Raw genomic sequence first — 23,230 nt, 5'->3', positions numbered from 1 at the left:
CCTACCCTAAACTAACCTAACTTCACCTAACCTAACCTAACAGTGTTTTTGACGTGTCGGTGTTTTGTATTTTGTTGTCTGTGTTTTGAGTGTCGGTGTACACAGAACACTGTCGGTGCAGAATTTGAGTGTCGGTGAAAAATTACACAATTCAAGATTTTCCTCAGGGAATATTAGTTGAAGAAAGATTTATTCCAAATAATAACACGATACTTAACTTTTGCAGTAGTTACATATCAGCTACAGGTTCCACCTTCTGTTTCAGTGTAAACACTGTGGGTGTTCATAAAAATTGACCAGTTTTCCGAAGTCAATTTCGATAGGCAAGTCATAACAGGGCACAGAGGTGGCTATCACACAGTCGACTTTTTTGAGTAGATTTTATTACTTTCATAAAAGAAAATGTACACTCACACATGTAAGCACTTCCGAACATAGAAGCAATCCTTGCAAAGTCGCTCATCTTGGAAAATTTATCACTTTGTACCAGTTTCTAGAACTGTAGATCCGCCTTTTGCCTTGATTTCAGGTATGGTTCACTTTGCAGATCACACAACTCTAACTGAATATGTTCATCTTGTTCTAAATTATCACACCTCATGCGATTGTTAAATATAGTTAACTGAGACTTCATATTAACGAAATCCATAAATCGGTTCGTAAACTCTACCGAAAGCTTGTGAAGGAGCTCACTGTATGATGATCATTAAGATCTCCAAATTTTTCTATTACTTCTTTGCACGATGGGAAATGTATGAAGTTTCTTCTTCCAAATGTTGATCTAAAAAGCTTCAAATGACTAATGAATCCATCTAGGTATGTAACTAAATCTGAAATGCTTTGGTTTCGTCCTTGCACCTTTAATTCAGTTCATTGAGATGTTGCGTTATGCCTGTTAAAGTGCAAGACTAAATTTAAACTCCGCGTGCAGCTCATCTAATACGACCTCGAAACCTTTGCTATTGATTTCATCCAGGAATTCGACAACTTTCTTAAAATAAAATTTAAAAAAAAAAATCCTTTGAAGCAATTTCCCTTACTCAACCAGAAAACTTCAGTGTACAGAACCAAATCACCATACTCCGATTCAAGTTCTTCTAGGAAAGAAAGAAGTTTGCGATGGGTCAAAGGTCGGTTTCCTTCTCTTATGAAATTCATACTTTGTCACTATTTTCATAACATTCTCCACCTCCAAATACTTGATACACAGGGTTTCTTGGTGAATAATACAATGCAGAGCTGGACAGATATACCATCTTGACGCAGTAAGCCAATTATGCCAGAATGAGATCTCTCCATTGATTGAGCGCCACCAATAACTATTGCAGAAAGTTCCTTTGCACCACAATTACATTTAGCACTTCCTTTACTACTCCATATGTAAAGTTAAATATCTGTGATGTGGTCCCTTAGTTTAAAGACGTTAGCTATCACTGCTCTACAGAATCTCTTGCCCATCTATTGCACATTGCTGAAATTATATCTTAGGATGGTATATATGTAACTTTCCTTACGCTAATATGGACCCCCTCCCTCATCCGCGGTTTCTTGAATTACAAATAATGCATGCTGAAATATAGGGTTTCCACGGTTTTGGATGACCCTATAGCAGAACCAACAAGAGATGGTCGCTGACATTTCTCACTAGAAGCGTTGGGACAATGCAGCCCCTACTTTGGTACTTGTGTCACCAACCAGTCACTAGTGTCTGCATTAATTAAATTGCCATTATAGATGCACCGAAAAAAGCCTTGACACCTGAGGAGTAGCAGACAAGTAGTAGTAGTAGTATCACGTGAGCTGTCAGAGACTTACTCTTGCTGGCTCCCCTATAGCTGTGTGAAAGTATTCACTTGTCCCCCTCTCCCAGGTGCTATATGAACTTTTATTTTGATATAAGGTATATCACATCTTACAGGTTGTTGGTATAGTTCACTAACACCCTGTGTATATTAGAAATGTAGATGTTAAATAAAATGACGTAATGAGTATTACATAATAATAAAGAAAACTGAAGATATTATTTGAAGAAGTTGGGAAGGAAAAACGACTTAGAAAATAAAAAAAAAAAAAAAATGCGTGGGAGCTAAATGGTACTTCCTTGGCCATTTCCACGTAATGGTGTGTAATTATACTGATCAGAAAAATATGGAATATACAGGGTCATCCATTTATAATGATAGTAGTAAATATATCAGGAATCGTGAAAGGCAGACAAGTGAAACTTTGCACCGAGAAACTATAGGATAGGGGACAGTGTCCTAGGTGTTTTCGAACATCACCGGATAAACAATGTTGCCAACCCAATATAAAGTTTTTTTTTTTTTTTCAAATGGCACTACGTCAGATTATTACATATTTCAGATCAACATGTCAAATAAAAACTTTCACAAACATCCAAAGTCTGAAAGCCTCTATCTCGCATACAGGACAGCGGAGATAAACAAAATAATACAGGTCGAAAGTATCTTAGTGTTGGATACCATGGTCTGGTAAGACTTGTTTCGAACTAATAGGAACGAAGTTACAAGGCCTTGAAAATTTGAATTTTTTCGAAAGATTTTATTTCGCAAACATGCTTAGATAAGTATGACATCTACTTACTTGTATGAATTGCAATTGGCAAATAAATTATTTTGCCGTTTACAGCACTTCGATATCTCAAAACCGTTCCGGAGATACGATAAACATTGATAAAGTTCGCAACTGCTGAAAATGGCTTATTTCTGTTGAATATTTAAAAGGAGTATTGTTTTTTCTTCTCTTTTACAGCTTTACAGCAATAGATTTTAGTAGCTGTAATTACAACAAGTTCTCGTAATTATATGATTTAAAAAGTTGCAATTCAGCAAGGCGTTTCATATCTCCGGAACGATTTGAGATATTGAAATGCTGTAAACGGCAAAATGATATGTTTGTCAATTGCAAACCATACAAGTAATTAGATATGATACTTATCTAAGTATGTTTTCAAAATGAAACCTTTTTTTAAAAAAAAATCAAATTTTCAAGCCCTTGTAGCTTCGTTCCTATTCGTTCGAAACAAGTCATACTATTACCATGGTATCCAACGCTAAGGTATTTTCGATGTGTATTGTCCTGTCCAATTCCAGGGTTCCAAACTTTGGATGTTTGTGATATAACATCCTTAGTTTGTAACATTGAATAATAAGTATGGTATTTTAAGCTTTTGTTTGAAGTGTTGATTTTAAATATGTAATAATCTGATGTAGTGCCATTTAAGAAAAAAAGACAACTTTATATTGGATTGGCAGCACTGTTCATCCGGTGATGTTATAAAATAGCTGGGACGTTGTCCGCCTCCTTATAGTTTCTTGATACAAAATTTCGCTTCTCTGCCTTTTATGATTTCTGAGATATTTATTACTATCTTTATAAATGGACTACCTTATGTATTTATTTATTTATTTATTTATTTACTTTTATTTATGATTACATATAGATCACAACAGGTATATTACCTACTTATAGTGACCTAGTCAGTTTGTATATAATTACAGCATACATGAATTCACTTGGCCATTTTAATTAATGAGTCTTCAATGACATTGCACAATAGTTCTTAGAGAACGATCGTTTATAGTAAATATGTCAAGTTCAGGATGACTTTCAGCTAGGAGTTAAAAATATAATACATTCTCCTAATAGGTGACATGTATAGCGTATTTGTTCTAGCTGTAGGTAAATGTAATTCTATCTGAGATAGTAAATACTTAGAGTCTATATTATTTTGCAATAATTTCATTAAGAAAATCAAGAGTTGGGTGATACATCTTTCTTCGAGAGATGAGATATCGTGCTTACGAAGGAGGTCGGTATATTTTTCGAATTTTGGATATAGTCCGGTTTCCTTATAAGTTAAGTACCTCACAAAACGAGATTGAATCGCTTCAAGACGTGCTTTGTTTTTCTGATTGTTGGGATGCCATATGATTGAAGAGTACTCAAGTTTGGATCTAACGTGATGATTGAACAGGGTTTTAAGACTGTTCATAGTATTTAAAAAGTCAAAGCCAAGTCTGATTACGAAGCCGAGGTTTCTGTAGGCTTCACTAACAATGCGATTGATACGCTTATTGAAGGAAAAGTTGGAGCTAATAGTGACCCCTAAATCAGTTACAGTGTCAACTCTTTGTATGGGAGTGTTGTTTATATTGTAATTAAATTTTAGATTATCAATTTTCTTTGTAAATGTAATAACGTTACATTTTTTTATGTTAAGATTAAGTTTGTTCGATATACACCAAGTGTGTAGTGCGCTTAGATCTTCTTGTAGTGCGAAAGCATCGGAGGGCTGGGAAATTCTTCGATAGAGTTTTACATTAGCAGCAAATAATAATGTAGTACAATTTGGTAGCACATTCGGGAGATCATTTATAAAAATTAAGAATAATAATGGACCATGGTTTGAGCCCTGAGGGGCCCCTGACGCTACAATTAAATTGCAGTTGTTATATTTTTATATATTATATGTTGTCTGCAATGAAAGAGATATGACATTAGAAATTGCCTAGCTTTGAGAGTGAAGTTGAATGAAATAAGCTTGTTCAATAAAATATCATGATCCAGTGTATCAAAAGCTTTACTGAAATCCGTATAAATTGCATCAACTTGATTTCTACTGTCAATTTGTTCCGCAGTGAAGTGTATGAATTCAACAAGATTAGTTGTTGTAGATCTCTTCGACAGAAAACCATGCTGCTATGAAGATATTAAAGGATGAATATGGTTAAAAATTCTTTGATAAACGGTAGATTCAGATATCTTAGCTGGAGCAGATATTAAGGCAATGGGCCGATAATTTTGAACGTCATGGTTGTCACAGTTGCTTTTTGGTATTGGTAAAATATTCGAAATTTTCCACTTAGATGGGAACAGGGATGACGATAGCGATTTATTAAATATAGCTAGTAGTGGATATTTTAGGATTTCAGCGCATCCTTTTATTACGTATGGAGGTACATCGTCCGGGCCAGGAGAGCTTCTAGGCTTGAGATTTTTAATTGCATTTTCTACTTCGCTCAGATGTATGGGGTGAAAATTTAGGTTATCAGTTATTTCAGAAGTTTCAAGTATTTTGTTTGTCATAGGTAGGTGACGAGTTGCTGACGATTTTTTGAAAGTGCTGTTTAAAAACATTTGCAATTTCTGTTATATTTTAAAATATTGTTTTCAAATCGAAGTGTGTTATGATCTGATTTTCTAGGTTTTTTACACATACGACCAGAAAGCTTTTGGATTTTCTAGTATATTTTGTGCACAGTCGTGTACATATTTTTTATGAGCTTCGTTGATTTCTTTGTTAAAGCAAGCTCTAATACTACAAAATTTTTCGTGATGATATTCTGAAAAAAACTTCACGTTTCCATTTTTTATGGTGGTATTTCTTACTTTTCACAAGTTTAATTATATTTCTAGTGAACCATATGGGATAGTTACGAGAATATCTTTTTGATGGAACACGAACTCTTCTACCGCTAGGTCAACATTAGGTCAACACAATCATTTACTCGTTTCCAGTCAGCACGCGAAAGTTCATTATGCAAGTCGAAAAAATTTGCTTTGGAAAAATTGTAACGCGGTTTTATTTCAAGTTGAAGATTTGGGTTGTTGTGCCTGCTTAAATTCTATTAAGAGGGAAGGATGGTGGGGGTCTTCTAAGACTAAGAGGGGTTGTTCGTGAGAAACAGAGACATTAGAGATATTGATAAGGACTAAGTCTAATATCTTACCGTAGAAATTGATGTTATTAATACTATTCAAGTTGAGGTAGCACATAATATTATAAAGGTCATTGTAGGTACTAGTAGCAGTGTCAAATTCAAAACTCGAGCCTTGTATTTCCGGTAAGTCCCAGTCACTTGTTAAGAGAAGGTTGTCATTTGGGTTAACAATAGTACATAGAAAATCGATGAATGATAAATACACTGAGGCTTTGGTGGCAGGGGGAAAATATACTAAACACATGTAATTATTAATAGCAGCCTTAGTTATGACAGAGTCCATACCTAATTCTGGGGAAGGAATTTCGTATGTACGGAAGTTCTTTCCTACTGCTACAAGAAGTACACCGCCGCCAGATTTTTTGCCAGACAGAATTAAATTATGGTCAGATCTAAATATTAAATATCTTTCGTCTACAATTTCGGAATCAGTGTGGGTATTTGTAAGCCCCGTCTCGCTTAGTGCTATAATATGATAATTATTACTTAATATGTTTTTATATAAGTTGTTGAGTTTTGTACGCAGACCACGAGTGTTTTGATAATAAACATTTATGCACTTGTGTTTACGATGCACTGAAAAGTCACTTATATTAAATGATGTTTCTATACTTACACTTTCTTGGTGTTCTACCGGAACCTTGTCACAGTCATTTCCGAGATATTCTGTACGGGAAGGGGGAGGAGTTTTGAGAGGGGGATCATATATATAATATCCGCAATACAGAGTACGTTACCAGAATTTCAGTTCAAAGTTTCTTCTTTTTTGTGACAAAATCATAGTCTGTTCTATTTGATAACAACCGGTATAAATGAACTCTTATCATTCTCGCTTTCTGATTAGAAAGTCTCAGCATCGATTGCCTTTCTGGCCATCCCGACTAGGATTTTTACACTCTTGCCTGAGTCCCACTAGGAGAATGCTGCGAAGGTACCTTGAAATAGGTCCCGACCGACTTCCTGACAAAATTTCTACCTATATTTCATTGTTAAAGTGTTAACAATGGATATGTTGGATATGTAATAACTAATCGATTAAACTATTATAACAAAGGATGAAGTGACTTCTATAAATACACATCTTCAAGACAACTAATGCAAAAAAAAATTTATATTTCTTATCCGTGGTGTACTTCAAATGTCTGATGTTTCTTTTTCAGATCCTGAAAGAGAAGTTTCTGTTTACCGACCTAGTCCTGAGGTGTCGAAACAGCAAAGGCAAAATAGAGACATACTACCACGAAGAGGTAATAGATACATTGTTTTTATACCGATCTGAATGCCTATATGAAGTTAAGTGACCATTTTGATATCTTCATGACTTGGTGTTTCTTCACATATACCGAAAATAGTTATATGATGTTGATGATGTTTAAATGTAAATTTGCATCATCATCATCGTATACATACATTTGAAATTTAACTGTGAACATTTCGTTTTTAGATACATATGAAACGTACACGTTTTCTAGAAGCTATATACCATTGCTTTATCGGCACTTTAACATCAAACAAAGACGTATTAACTTCAGAATATATAATTTCAGATGCGGTTTTCTTCCCCAGGATGATATTTGGTATCACATACGGAAACAGAAATTGTGTGTTTAAGACGAGAGAATTTATAGCTTAGAAACCAGAACAGATTAAAACTACAGATGGGTGGTAACCTGCTCAAATAGTTTCTAGGTATGGTTATAATGGCGCTTAAGCAAATGGCAGATATGATAGGATAGAAAAAATTACTGATTCTAAAAATTATTGAAGAGAAGTTAGTGGATTTTGTTTTTTTAACATTTCTGACGATACCCAGTGATTTATAATACATATAATTGCCATTTCTGGTATTGCAATATGAATTTATTGTGCATGTGTGTAGATATTAAAATATAATTCTTTCTATTTGTGAACAAAATTTATATAATGCCTTAAGTTTCTAAATTCACGAGTTTAACAAATAAATTGTTACAGCTGTGCACCGGCGCCAATTACTTCAATTTTGAAAATAAATTTTTAAACATGATGGTTGGGGACATCCCATTTGTTTCCTTATTAGCAAATACTATTGTAAATTCGTCGATGGTAAAAGTTTTGATAGCAATCGATGATGTAATTTTACTTCACTATCAAGATTTATAAGTAGATTACTTAACTAAGCAGCTTGACACAGTGTCTCCCAGAAGTAATATTTATGGTTTTTGACTTAATAATATTAAGATAGTATGCAAAATCTAGGGGGACCACGGTGGCTCAGTGGTAGAGCGTTCACTTCTGGTGCATGGGGTCCTGGGTTCAAACCTTGCTCCCGCCAAGTGAACTTTGTGGTGGACAAACACGGTGTGCGTGGGTTTCCTCGGGGTTCTCCCGTTTCCTCCTCCTTTCTTCATTCCACCATTTCATTCATTTTTCATCATCGCTGTCTCCTTTAGCCTAACTGGCATAACTGTGGGACGTAAAACTCAGATTTCAAAGATATTCAGAATCTACAAGATAGTGAACCTGGAGTTCCGATGAAAAACATAAAATTGAAGAAGGTTTCATATTACGTAAATTCCGTTTATAAATAGAAAGAAACATTTGAATATTTTTATACACACACACAAAAATGAATCCGTAAACGATAAAGGTAATTTAATAAATTACGGAATGACATAATTGAATATTTAAAAGAAAGAACAAAAACCATTAATTTCTCGTCGATATTTTTTTTTAGCTATTAACATTACTCTTCATTTATTTAGACGCGGTCATACTCGTTACAAGAAATAATTTTAAAGAGTCTTTACCACTCATGTATAAATTTTATTTAGTCTTCAATCTCTTTGTACCTGATGTACTTATACAAATTGATTACTTTATGATTCAGTTTTTGAGTTTGGAATGATTATACGATTCTGAATTATCACCTCGATTGAGCGGGGGGAAGGGGGATGTAACCTTGGTTACTTATTCCTCGATGCTACAGCTTCGGTTGAGCTTTGGCCTCTTTTACGAGCAGCCTCCAGTTTTTCTTCGTTGGACGCCAGTTTTTTCCATTCCTTCACTTTCATAGGCTTAGATCAGCGTTTCCCAACCGGTGTGCCGCGGCACACTAGTGTGCCGTCAATGAACCGCTGGTGTGCCGCGAGGAATCGAAACAAAATTATTAATTTTATAGCAATCAAATTGTAAAGCGTAGGGAAAAAGTGTATTTGTATTTCACATTACTATGAACCTCTACTATAAATCTACAATTTTAAGTTTCATATCGTGCTACTCTTCTGTACATTTCTAATGTTGAAAAAATTATTTATTGTCATTGTTATGACCATTATTGCTTCTTTATTGTTGCAGACTATTTTGTAACTTGAAAATTTAAAATAACATTCAATCCTTTCGACAAATTACCTACATTTGTGTTTTAACAGTAAAAGAGATTTGTTTCTTCGTTCGTTATTTAGTGATCTTTCTTCTTAGTAAATGGTTGGATATAGGTTTTAAAAAGAAAGCTTATTTTTAAAAACTTGAGTCCAATACTTTATTGCAATTGTTTTCTATTTTTAAATTAGAATGAAAAATAAGCATAATGATTTACCACAGGGAAAAACCAGTGATAGAGCTTTCTTCTTTGTAAGAAGGAGATCAATAATCACAGAAAAAATACCACTGTGTTTTATATTTACAAATATTATTTATAAGTGTGCCGCGAGAATCCAAGTATCACCCGTAGTGTGCCGCAAGTTGAAAAAGGTTGGGAAACGCTGGCTTAGATCCTCTATTACGGTGCCTATATATTTGTTCTTTGGTCCTCTGACTCGTTACTTCTGAAATATCTTTCCCCGTAACATTCTTTTCTGCAATTCGGTGTCATCTATTCGTTCTATGTGTCCTAACCATCCGATTCTCTGACTTTTGATGAAGCGTACAGTATTCTCTCTTTTGACTATTGCTAGGATCTAGTTCTTCATTATCTCGCACTCTCCTTGTACCTTCGAAAATCACTGGTCCATACATTTTTTTCAATATTCTTTCTTCCGTTCTTCTAAGAGCTTCCTTATTTGCTATAGTGAGTATTCATGTTCCTGATGTATACTTAATAACTATTCTCACTAACACTCTATATAAGTGTAGTTTTGTATTTTTTGAAACGCAATCTGTTTTTGAATATTTTGAGGTTTGCAGAGTATTTGCTTTTCCTGCTTGTATTTTGTTTCGTATGCACAAGGAAGTTTATTTTCGTTATCTATGACGTTTCCTAAATAAGTGAGGCTATGCATTCCCTCAAATTCCTTTTATGTTATGTTTAGATTACGCGGTTTTCGTCTTACTTTATATGCTGACAGTATCATGAATTTGCTTTTATTTTGATTTACTATTAATCCCATTTCCTGTGTTTCCTGTTCCAGTTGTTCAAACGCTTGTATCAGTTTTCATTCAGATCTAGCCACTATTACTACGTCGTCAACATATACAAATATCTAAGTAGATTTATTGAATATCGTACACCGTTATGATCATTGAGAATCCCTCTTTCTTCCTTAATCCCAGTATTGATTGCAAAACTGTTTGCAAGCTGGTTACCGATTTCAACTTTCGCTTTTGAGTTTCTCTCAGTCATTGCAACTAGTGTTACTAATGTATTCGGTATTCCCATTCTGTTCATGGCTCTGAGTAGCATTTTCCTCTCTGTTCTGTCAAGAGCTTGCTTATAGTCCACGAATAACGTACAGATCTGCGTTGTATTCTTTGTTTTCCAAACATCTGTCTCAGAAAAACTGATCGGTTGTACTTCTGTTTGGACGGAATCCGTATTGGTATTCTCCCACTATTTTCTCTGTGTATACTTTCATACTCTTTTGTATTATTTCGGTCTTTATTTTATATGCTGTGTTTAGCATTGTTATCATTTGTAATTTTTGCATTCTTAAAAGTGAGGCAACAGTTAGTGAATCGTGCTGATGATTGTGCTTCCTCCCTCCCCGCGTATTTGATTAGTTTTCCCACTATTTTATCTTCCTCTGGAGTTTACTGTTCTTGAGTTTACATATGCAGTTCTTTACTTCTTGTCTAATCGATGATTTGCCATCTCTTGATTCCCCTCAGTCTTACCTTGTTCTTCACTTGGTATTTGTTCTTTTGCATTTGCAGTTCTTCAGAGTACTGGACCCACCTTTCAAGAATTTCCGTATCTTGAACAATTTACCCTCTTTAGTCCTGCATCCTGTCATTTTTGGGGACATTTTATAATTTTTAAATTACGGATTTACCTGAATTTTTTTTTTTTTTTTTCAGTCTGTCCACTGCCTTGTAGAATTTTCTGTTTTTAAGTTCTTCCCTCTGGTTATTTATATTACCTTCCTTTCTCTTCCTACCTATTCTGTTTGCGTGCATCTAATTTGTATAGCTCTTTTTCATTTCCCTATTGTCCCTTCAGCTGTATCTTCCAGTATATTTTTTTATTTTCCCCCAGTTTTTGTTCATGTCTTCTTAGTTGACTGTTTGTAGCTGATAGTGTGTTCAACTGTTCGTGTTTTGTTGTGTTATTTTTTAGTTTCTCGGTATCCCACGTTTTTCATTTTGTCATCTGAACACTGTACTGTAGCTGTTCTCTCTCGATCCTCGGCAGCTCTGAACGTCTATCACTCGTTCTCCATGTCTTGCTGACATTAGCACATGATATATTAAGTTAACTCCTTGCGGGCTTGGTACGTGTATTTTCCAACGGTCCTTTATGAATTTTCTTATGTTGGAATTAAATTTTGGAATTAACATTTTGTTCCTTGCTGCAAAACTTCTTAGCAATTTTCCATGTTCAGTACTGGCATTATGCGTTGTGTACTTTCCATGTAACAAGTAATCGTACTTCATGAGTTGTATATGCACACTTCTCTAAACTAGCATAAAATTCTTTCTTATGTTGTTGTTGCTTTTCCTCCATCAGAGCGTGGACGAATTTATTGTGATGTTTCTAAAATGTCCTTTAAGTCTTATTCTGCATACGCTATCGCTGTTCGGTTTAAATTCTAATGGACTATTCCTAATTTTTTTATTAATCATAAAACCTATTCGTGTCTAGCCTGTTCTTGTGCTCGATCCGCTAATAAAACGATAATTTTGTTTGTCTATTCTGCCTGAACCACTCCATTGAATTTAAAAAAAAATAATAAATAAATAAAATAAAACCTAAAAAAGACAAAGATTAAGCTTCATCTTATTTCTCGAAGCGCTACCAGATTGATTTCATTAGTATTTTCTCTTATTTTTTCTGGTTTCAACACCAACCTGACATTCCATATAGCCATTATCAAGTCAATACCCTTTGCCCGTTGCTTATAGCTTATCCTTATACCCATCATTCTGAGGCTGCTCTTTAGGTTTCGTAATGTTTTTTTTTTCTTCTTCTTCTGTGGAGTTATTAACCTCACTCCCAATCGTCGCCCTGGGGACTTGATTTTCTTGTTTTGTTGAAGTTTTCTTCTAGCCTTTGTAAATTCCTCTACTTACTGCAAGGCAGCAATGCCGGTTTTAGGTCATTCGTAAGAATTTGAAGAAACCTGTGTATCCTACAAGTAATAAAATTTGCTTATTGTAGACGTGTATTCTTCGTCTTTTTGAAACATGTCTTGTAAACCTATATGTCATTCATTAGGATTTAAAGTAGAGAACTCTTAAAAGAAAGATCTATTATCAGAGAAAGTAGGACACGTACAAAAGGGAAATAATAAAAGCTGGATAAGTAATCACGACTCAAAAGAGGAGAAAATTTGGAGTGGATTACATGATATTGACTGCGAAAACTCAGTAGATGTTACGTAAATACGATTTGTTTTCTCATCTCTCACGTTGAATTTATGAAGAAAGTGTTAAGATAGTCTTCAGTATGACAGTTTATTACATTTCTTCACAAAAGAACAGAAATATTAAGCTCTGAACAACATGAAGTTTCGTGTTATCTTATGAAAACTGATAACTTATCTGGTGCATTGTTTCAAAAAGAAAAAAATGCTACTAAAGATCTACAACAAGTACCATATACATATTAAAAACTAGTTAAGTTTTATAACCAATCATAATGCATCATTATATCACAATCACTAATTAAAACTTTCATTAATATTATGTACAATCAGAAACAATATTAAGTATAGGTTGGAAGTATAAGAAATGATAACTCCAACCTACTTAATATTGTTTCTGACTGTACATCCTGTACATTATACCAAATAATATTTTAATATCGTGCCACAAAATAATATTTCATTTTACCAATGTTATTAACTTTTACGTATTATCGAACAATGGCTGCTCAGACCTTTGACATACAAATATTATCAGCTATTAAATGTTACAAAGGTCATGAATATTCTGCGTAAGAATCTCACTTTTTCTTCTTTCTTTTTTTCTTTTTTTAAATGAAGCACAGAGTTTGAGAAATCAAACTGAGAAATGGATGGATATACTCGATATCCCAGTTATACCTCCAAAATTGAAGGATGTTTGTCAAACATAGTTTCAGTCTATCTCTATATCTTTAATATTAAAAAGTTCCTATTGAAGTATGAAAGCTATTCGTACATAGAAGTAGTAAATTGTTGTAGCAAATAGGGAGGAGAACAAGTAGGAATATCAAAACACAAAGATGTCAAAACCAACGATACAGTGAATTCTGACTAATCGTAACATTAATTTGAACAAAAACACAAAATTTACAAATTTAATCGATTATACAAAAATCAGTCATCACTCATATTTATGTTTGTGGGTCGAATCATCACGTCAAAACCACCTCGTGAATCGGGATTAATTGGTAGTGACAAACAACCAAATTTTGAAAATTCAACCTTAAGGAGAAAAAGTTGTCAAATTCACTATTATCACACTTATCTTAAGGTTCTGTCCAATCATTTAGAGAAAAGGGACAAAACGGTAAAGGAATAATGCTAGCAAAAATTGATTTACGGTTTGAGAATAAATATATGTGATAACTATCTCTTACAAATTAGTAAAGTAATAGTAGAATCATTAGCTTCACTGGTTTCGTAAAATATTAGCAAATAGTATTTCTTAAGAGGTCATTCGTGTCAAACAGTCTTGACTCGTGTGGTTGATCACTGAGGTACATCTACAGTTTTAATAATCTTATCAGGAAGGAACACTTCACTCATAATAATCTGCTTAAATAGTATGAATAATTCTATGTACTTCGTATAGTGGAATTGGTTGACATGATGTGTTGAATTGAAATTTGTTCCTTTTGAATACATCAAGTTAATTTTACATTACTGATATTTCACTTCCATCTCTTGAAATACTGTACGACATAAGTCGATAGCCCACTTCTTTTCCCGCTGCCGCAGTGGCTCAGTGGTAGAGCGTTCACCTTTGGTGCGTGGGGTCCCTGGTTCGATCCCAGGTCGCGCCAAGTGGACTTTGTGGTGGACAAACACCCTATGAGTGGATTTCCTCGGGGTTCTCACGTTTCCTCCCTCCACTTTCTTCATTCCACCATTTCATTCACTTCTCATCATCAATGTCTCTTTTTCCCTAGACGGCATAAGTGTGGGACGTAAAGCTGAAAAATTTCCTTTCATTTCCCACTTCATTTTCCGTTATAGTATTTTATTTTTAATAAGAGAAAATAAAATATTTCTCTTCAATTTGGCTTCAATATGCATGGTTGCTGCTTAATAAAACAAGTAATTATTTTATATTTTAAGAAGATATTAAACCAAGATTAATTTTATCGAAATCAAAATAAGGAAGTGCATTTGTAAGCACTTTAAAAAAAAATGTGTGCAAAGTGGAATACGATCTTTTTTGTATCAAAAACAGACGAAGTGGTATGCATTGAGACGGCTGTCGACTCGGTGTTTCATCCTATGCGTAACAATGCTGCAGCACACACTATGTTCAGGCAGCGGGACGTTCCCTCCATCCTTTATATGACCATGCTGGATTGACATGTAATTCCGTGCTCAAAAATAGTGCAATAACGAAGACAAAAGATTATTTAAGACTTCCTGTTTCCTGGTGAAAAGGTAAGTTCTCTATCGGCATTGCCTCAAACTTTGCTTTTAAATCACAATGTGATCACTGTTGAATAGGGTTGAATGTTACATTCACGTTTCTGATTTTTACTGTTTCCTTGAAAGATAAAACAATAATGTGTATTTATTTATTTATTTTACGCACGTTGAACGACGGTCAGCGCGTAGTGGCGAAATCCTATCAAGCTCCAGGTCGTTCTGTGTGTATTTAGCTTTATTACGAGGGTCATTTCATAAATAATGCACACTAATTTTTTGTCACTTACACGTTTATTTATTTATTTGAAGAAGATCTCTCTACAGACGTTCTTCCCCCTTGACAATGACGGAATCCCAACGTCTGGATAGTTTCTGTATTCCATCAAGGACCATCTTTGTGAGGCTGTCGAATGGTTCGGGTAACGGCTGCGGAAAGCTCTTCCAGACTTGGAAACCGACGTTTACGCATACCTTGTTTCAACTTCGGGAATAGATCGTAGTCTGGTGGACTCATGTCTGAACTGTAGGGAGCATGAGGTAACATTTCCCAACCGTATTTGCGAAGCTTACGCACAGCATTAGCGGTGTGCGGGCGAGCGTTGTCATGGAGAATCAGTGGACTCGCCGTGACAATTGCAGTCGAGTTTTGTGCATTTTTCATCAGGAATTTACAATAATACTATACCGTGACACTTTTTCCACAAGAACTCTGTTATGACAATGTCTTGGTGATCGTACATAAAAATTATCGTTGGTTTAACCTTTGATTGAGGTCTGCGACACCTTTTTGGTCTTGGAAAAGATGGAGCTCTCCACTAGTTGGGTTGTAATGTCAACTCCGGCTCAGTCTCTGATCCACATTTCATCAATAGCAATAATGCGACGCAGAAAGTCCTCACCTTTAACGTTGAATCTTTGTTTCAGCATTGTTGAATTGTTCAGCAGTCAAGAAGTAGGAGACCTTTCACGCAGAAATTTTTATCTTCTGCAAATCACTTGTCAGAATTCGGTATACTGACACAGATGAAGTCCCTGTGATGTCAGAAAGTTCCTCACATGTCATACAGCGATCTTGTTCAAGTGCATTTGCACAGGTGGTACACTTCTTTCATGGTTGATAATTTCGTCCTTCCTGGTCTTGCATCATTCTTTATGCTCACATGACCACTACGGAAACGACTAGCCCAACGAGAAACTGTACTACATTCAATTGTTGCCTCAGCACAAACTTAACGTAAGGCACTGTGAATTTCTGTGGAGTTTTGCCACATAAAGTTTCAGTCTTTGTGTGCGACCTCTGATCTTCAATAGACACGTTACCCGAGACACCTGCCGCTTCCATTTCCAACACTTGTCACAGCCACACTGTGTTTACTACAGAGCGCACAAGCACACATCGTGCTGCCTCAAGACTTCAGCTTCAACTGATGAAATGTGTACCTCGATTTCATCATCCACTCAGCAGTGTTGCCATAGCGTTCATTATTTATGAAATGACCCTCGTATTTGTCTGATGATGAGTAGTGAGATGCAAACTAATTAACCTAAATTTCTAAATAATACTTTATAAGCCAAGAATTGTAACGAAGTGCTTGATTGAGTCGTTTCGTTTGGCATAGACAGAAAATGTGGGAACTCAATTTACAAGATATACACAATTTGTGCAATAAATCTACAAAATAGGGCTCACGGTGATTTAGTAGTCTAGCTCTCATTTCTGATCCAAGGTCCCTTCTTCGATTCCAGGCACTTGAGATTATAGTAGATAATATTGTGTTGTGGATTTACTTGAAGTTTTTCAATTTCCTCCCACATTCTCATTTCAATAGTAATTTCATAATCATTCACGTTAATTAATTATTCCTTTCCTTTAGCGTAAAGGGCATATATGTTATGTAAAACTAGAAGTTTCATTTCATTTCAAATCTACAAAATATATATTTTGTTAATGTGTGTACAGAGTGTGAAAATTTTCGTCTCCTGCCCTTCTTTTCCATCGTCTTTTGTTCTTCCACTCTAACTGCAATAATTGCTTTTCCATCAAATCTTTTTCTTTTCCTTTTTTCTCTATTTCTTGTGTCAACCGAAGTTAATATTCCTTTTTTGTTCCTTAAGAAAAGCTCTAACTCCCGCCGCACCTCCAACCGCTAAATTTCATTTAGTGGTAGAGCGTTCACCTCTGGTGCGTGGGTTCCCTGGTTCGATCCCAGCTCGCGCCAAGTGAATTTTGTGGGTGGACAAACACCGCGTGTATGGGTTTTCCCGGGTTCTCTCTTTCCTCCCACTTTTTTATTCCACCGTTTCATTCTTGTCTCATCATCATCGTCTCGTTGAGCCTAGCCGGCATAACCGTAAGACGTAAAACGTAAAGTTTTTTTTTTTTTTGCTAAACTTCGTTTCTTCTTCATCTATTTTTTTCTTTCCTTGTAACTTCAGCTTTGCAATTCATTCGTATACTTAGTCTTGAGCATTGGCATGGAGATTTTCTTTTCCCTTGCTCCCTGCATCAAGTCTTTGTCAGTTTCTTCCGAATTGGTGTTATATATTCCCAGATGGGTACCCCAGATTAATGTAGATCTATGAAATCTTTTGAAATTCTTCCTAAAATCTGGGTTTTCTTTCAAGACATGATTGACGTCTCTTTCATTCAAAACTCCTTTCAGGTTCCTCTTTGTGTCTCTCAGTTATGCCAAGATTTGGTTGGTGACAGTGTAGGTTTGGTTGAATGTTTATACCAATAATGGATCATGTTCTATGTAATTTACCCAGTAAGTGAAATTCAGAGATCTTAGTCACTTTTTTTTTTTTTTTTTTTTTAATACTTGAAGTGGTCCTATAACATTACATGAGACATCCACGTCTTCCTGTAGTTAGTTCTTTTATATAGAAACATCGTTTCCATCTATTCAGCAACCTCACTCTGTCACATACTTGGCCAAACATTTAAAGCAGTACTTAAACAGAGGTAGCGTAAACAGGACATTTTCGTATTTCATGCATCCTATGACAACTCTTGACAATAAAGGTTAGTAGCGACAGTCTTATGGGAACAGCTGTAGCACGATTATCTAGATTGTGAAGACAAAGTTGTTGACTTGCCCGATGGTGAAGATCCTAAGGCATCTTGTCTATAACGTAAAGAGTGATATCTGTCAGCCATTCGATTAGTTTTTACTCCATAGTAATTAACAATTAGACTTTTCAACTCCTTGTATTTTTATTTTCTGATAGAACAGGATAACACATATTTTTGACCTCTTGGTATGCACAAGTCCCAATAACTGATAACAAAGTGGATACCATTCGAGCTTATGGTATTTGATTTACGTTGTGCATTTGGTTGAATTCTAAATACAGGTAGTCTGGAAGTGGGCGTACCCTCCCTTTAGTTTTAACATTTTAGTGTTAGTTATGGTAGAATGTCTGTACACAAGTTACCTTGAAGTCTTAAGAGGCCTCATCCCGGCGAAATTAAAATACCGCGAATTTTACAGTAATTATGTGATATCTTCCACTAGATAAAAGATAATCGAAATGTGGAACAAAAGCGCTTTAGACAATATTATTTTACATCAGATACCGTTATCACGATTCACTTATCTGCTTTCGATTTCGAGCCATTTTGAATTTCGGCATTTATTTTCGCGTTTCTAAACGGCTGAAAACGGAAAGCCACTAGGTGACTTGTGATAACGGTACCTCACGCAAAATAATATTGTCTTGGGCGCTCTTGTTCCACGTTTCAATTATATTACACCTATTGAAAGATATCACATAATTACTGTAAAATTAGCGGTATTTTAATTTCGTCGGGATGAGGCCTCTTAAGAGTCATAAACATCGGTATGATCACCATCCATGTCGTAACACAGCTGCGCCAAGTTCTCGCAGATGTTTTGCGGAGATACTCCGGAGTCACAAGGACGAAGGCGTGTTTCACAATTGCTCGTAATTCCTGCGTTGTGTGATATCGAGTGTTTCTTACTTGTTGCTTTGTGAAACCCCAGAGAGCATTGCCTGATATCGTCAGATCGGGACTTCTTGGAGGCCAGGCAAAGGGAGCTGGTGAAGACCTTTTCCAATCCAGCGGCCAAGAAACGTCTGATTCAGGTAATTGTGCACGTGAATCGCGAAGTGCGCTGGTGCTCCATCCTGCTGTATCACAACAGTTGCCAGACAATGCCAAGCAATGTTAGCAAACAAATGTGGGTAAAACCTAAAACCGTCAGAAAACACCAATTAGGGGTACGCCCACTTCCGGCCCACGCTGTATAATTGGATAAAACCTGTTTCCGTTTCAAATGGACCAAAGTTAGCTGTAGTGGTCATGTTAAACTTTATCTGTATGAGCATAAGTCCAAGCTTTTTCTTTGCGCCAAATGAAGACAACTTCAACTGTTCCATGCAACATGCAACTGTAACAGGACGAAATACAAGCGATACGCTAACGCTGCTGAAATTCCAATTAATTCACTTCTATTTTTTATTCTATTCAGTAATTACATATAAAATCAACAATAAATCATCTATATGAAAGCATAAAGGAAGCTACGTTTAAACGAAGTATGTGCAACTTCTCAAGCAGTACTTTGTACCTCCTAATGAAAACAATACAAAAAATGAAACATGGCGTTTGTCCAAAAAATTCGGGACTTTCGTGTTATTCAAATACAATTACAAATCATAGATTTCTACAAAATATTCTCCAAAGTTCATCCCTGCGAAAGAAAATAAACTGGTATTTTAAATCAGTTACAGCAATAACAAAAGTAAAGGAATCAGCTCCATGTGTGATCATTTTCCAATTACGACACAGTTCGAAAACCGAATTGATTCCTTTTATAACAGGCTCAAAATCATGGAGTGATTACGTTGGTTCATCTTTTATTTTAAATATATAAGTAATCGGTTAATTGATATTTTAGTGATCGTTAGAAAATAGAACGGGACGAAGATCAAGTTTTACCAGTCAATTGCAATTTCAGTGATGGATGCAATTGCTGAGAACATTGGTATGAAATGGAAGGACTTAGCTCGCGCTTTGGATTTGAAAGAAGGATACATAATGGAGATTGAAGAAAAATATCCTGGAAGTCTCAGGGAAAGGACATATCAGGTAACTACAATTTTAAAACTTTATGCTGTGTGTCCGAAAGAGAATGTACCCTTTTCAAAAAAATATTCTCGGGCCCTCAAATGTGATGTTAGTATATACCAACAGCAAGGTAATATATCAAAGCTTTATTTATTTATTTTTAACCTAGTTTACAAAGATTCAATATGGGCGCCCTTTCGTGATACGGCAGATATCTAGTCTATAGTCCATTTCCTGTCGTACTCGAATCAACATGTCTCTTGTAACGATAGCAAAGGCTTCTGTGGTCTGCTCTCACAGCTCCGTCAGATCTTGTCTCAATGGTGGGACAAAGACGCGGTCGTTGACAAAGCCTCATAAAGGAAAATCGTATGGTGCTATGTCCGGAGACCTCAAGGGCCATCTCAACAATTCTTCATCATCAGCACCATTGCGACCTATCGAACGTTGTGGAAAATGTTCATTGAGATAACCTCTTACGTGGGGTGGAGCTCCAACGTGTTGGAAAATGAAATCTCGGGAGTCCTCTTCAAGTTGTAGCATCAACCACATCTGGAGCTTGTCAAGATACGAGTGTCCCGTTATATTTCTTTCTGCACGTGGGAACTTCGTTCGGCACGTGGGAACAAAGACGTTCGACTGTCGAGAACTTCTGACATGTTTATTGATTCGCAGACTGTGTTCTGAACCCCATATTCGAACATTATACCTGTTGACTTAGCCGTTAATATGGAAGGTCACCTCGTCACTGAAGACTACCCTGCCCCAAGTAATTTTTAAAGAATCCCAATATGTCTACACTGAAAACAGTGCGAAGATTTTTGTCATCTTCAGTGAGTGCCTGCTCAAGTTGTAGCTTGTAAGCCTTGAATTTCAAACGCTTACGAAGAACATTCCAGATTGTTGAGCGGGGCAATGCAAACTCACGGCCCACTTTCCGAACTGACTTCGTGAAGCTGCATTGGAAGGATTGCCGAACTCTGTCCACTGTCTCGTCTGAATGTGAAGGGCAGCCGATGCTTTTACCTTTGCATACACATCCTGTCTCCATGAGTTGTGTATGCCAACGGTTAATGGAGTTCTTGTCAAGTGGATCGACCCCAAACTGTCGCGGAAAGTTGCGTTAAACTGTGAGAGTCTTTGCGTATTTCACAGCACAAAATGCCTTGCGTTGTTGTGTGGGCACCATCTTGAAAAAATGTGGTCTTAGAAATGGAGGCTATTTTAATCGAAACTTGAAGTATCTAATAGCAGTCCTTTTCGCTTCCTACTCTCTTCACGCACTGAGCATTTAGAAAAATAAATAAAATAATACAATCTTTTTCGGACACCCTGTATTAACTAATATTTAATGAAGTGTAAATTGACTGCTGGGAATCTTCTAAGTTTACTGTATTTTATCAAGTAGTATTGTGTTAGGAAAGATGTGTTGCATTTACTTGTAGCTCTGATCGTGTAGCAATGATTTAAAAAATATATACGTTTCACCAGTAATATGATTGAAACGTAAAATACTACCATATAAGCGAAGACTTGTCACAAGCATAGCTAGCAAGAAAGTAAGTACGGCAGTTAAACTGCTTATAGGTGGTCGGTACATGGTTCTGTATTTGTTGACAATAGATGCAGAAATGTCAGTTACTTTTTTTTTTTTTTTTTTTATTTCTTAAATATTTGCAGTATTCTTTATTTTCGTTATTAATTCACTCACTTATGTATTTGTTCAAGTCATTGTGTTAGTTGATTAGAAGCCTGTATTCTCATGCCTCGTTAATCCCTGCTTAATTATTTTTCATAATAAACTTAACTCATCATTACACGGTCACACCTGTATAAATTTGTATCCTTGTTGAATTTGTGAGCTTGTCGTGCATGTCATAAGTAAACAAGATCCTTTCTCGTTTTGCGTATGCTACTCAAGTATGATAATAACACGAAGTAACTTCCATGAGCTACAAGTTGGTTAAAAGCGTATAACTTTCAGAGGCAGTAAAATAACAATATCCAGATCATTCTGAACCATTAGTTTTAACGATGGTCCCCTTAAGAAATCATATATTAATTAGTTTATAAATTGTTCTATTGTATTTATTTATTTATTTATTTATTTATTGTTCTTGTATTATAGTATAATGCACGTGAAAATTGGAATATTCAGTTTGTTTTTGCTCTGAATGAAAGTGTATTTCAAAGATTGTTCTCAGATTTTTGGTCGTGTTTTTCATACATTTCAAAATATAGCAAAAATGAAAGAATAATAATATCACAATTTTTAGTTATTGCAGAGTAAACTTTAGAGGGAATCGAATTTGTAATGAAACTATACGAATTATATAATATGATATAACATAGTTCGTGTTTTTATCACTAAAAAGAGTGCATGCAAATGAATTATATCATAGATTTCATAGTCGGCCGATGTAGATTGGTGTGGATGGAAACCCATATTAAAGAACTTGCTATCTTGTTTTCAAGATAGCTAATACGCTTTTTTTCCGAGTTTGACTTCTGGTGAGTGACACAGTGAATGAGACAATGAAGAAAACCTTAAAACAACCAGTAAACTTTCATGTAGAAAACTGGACGTGGCGGCGATGGGAGTCAATTTGTTGACCGAATGTCACAACTAAAAGTCCTGGCCAGAGGTTTCTTGATTTGTGAGGTGTGTAGTGTTAGTCACTAATAGGTAACCTCAGTTTAGAAGGGGAAAATAATACATCGAGTTCAAAATACCAAATGATGTACATAACTAAGTTTACAATTTTAAATTGAGAGATCCCTCGTGGTATATGATTATCGTACGCGCTTTTGGCGCGGGAGAACCAGGTTCGATTTCCGGTGGGAACATGTGTGGTTAGGATCCCATGTTAAGTTGTAGGTTCGTGTTTCGTATTGCCTCGCTGCTAAGACAGAACGCTGAACTCGAACCAAGCAACCAACAGTTTTAAATTAGTATTATAAGTTACCTATTAAAATAAGTGTTGAATACAAGGGGTTACCTACCCAGAAGTTCAGGAAGATTATTGTGTAAGCTGCCGCATGATGTAGATCGTGTGTAGGTAGCTTTGACAGACAGGAATACAAGACTTCCCGTTTCTCTATTAAAGTTAAATCAAAATGAAATCTTGTGTCAGTCAAAGTGTGGAGATACATTACATTATTAATCATAATATCGTGAATGGCAGGATATTAGCAAGTCCATCCTATGAACTGTTTTTTAATGTGTGTGTTGAGACCGAAATACAGTACAATACATAGATCTTATTACACGAGCGTTGTGTATTTGGTGAATGGGCACACTGACTTTTGAGTAAAATAAATGGGTATTAGGATTCGTTATTGGTATTAGAATTGAGTTAATTATACTCTTCGAATGATACTCTTGT

General features: G+C 35.6%; 1 protein-coding gene across 10 annotated transcripts in view; it reads left to right on the top strand.

Moving 5' to 3' along the window:
- The window catches only part of Fadd (fas-associated death domain protein), a 185,742-nt gene that overhangs the window by 34,230 nt on the left and 128,282 nt on the right, over positions 1-23,230 (top strand). For 9 of the 10 annotated variants that reach the window (XM_081760278.1, XM_081760273.1, XM_081760280.1 and 6 more), the window contains exon 3: positions 6,905-6,991. In XM_081760278.1, the coding sequence (XP_081616404.1) occupies positions 6,905-6,991 (87 nt within the window). Of the gene's footprint in view, positions 1-6,904; positions 6,992-19,734; positions 19,866-23,230 lie in introns of all 10 variants that reach the window. The other variant, XM_081760279.1, reaches the window with a different exon arrangement.

Source organism: Thermobia domestica, chromosome 5, assembly GCF_964235325.1.
Source record: "Thermobia domestica chromosome 5, izTheDome1.hap1.1, whole genome shotgun sequence".
In the NCBI taxonomy this organism is placed as follows: domain Eukaryota; kingdom Metazoa; phylum Arthropoda; class Insecta; order Zygentoma; family Lepismatidae; genus Thermobia; species Thermobia domestica.
The sequence above is the reverse complement of the archived record's forward strand: the minus strand, read 5'-3'. Positions and strand labels throughout refer to the sequence as shown.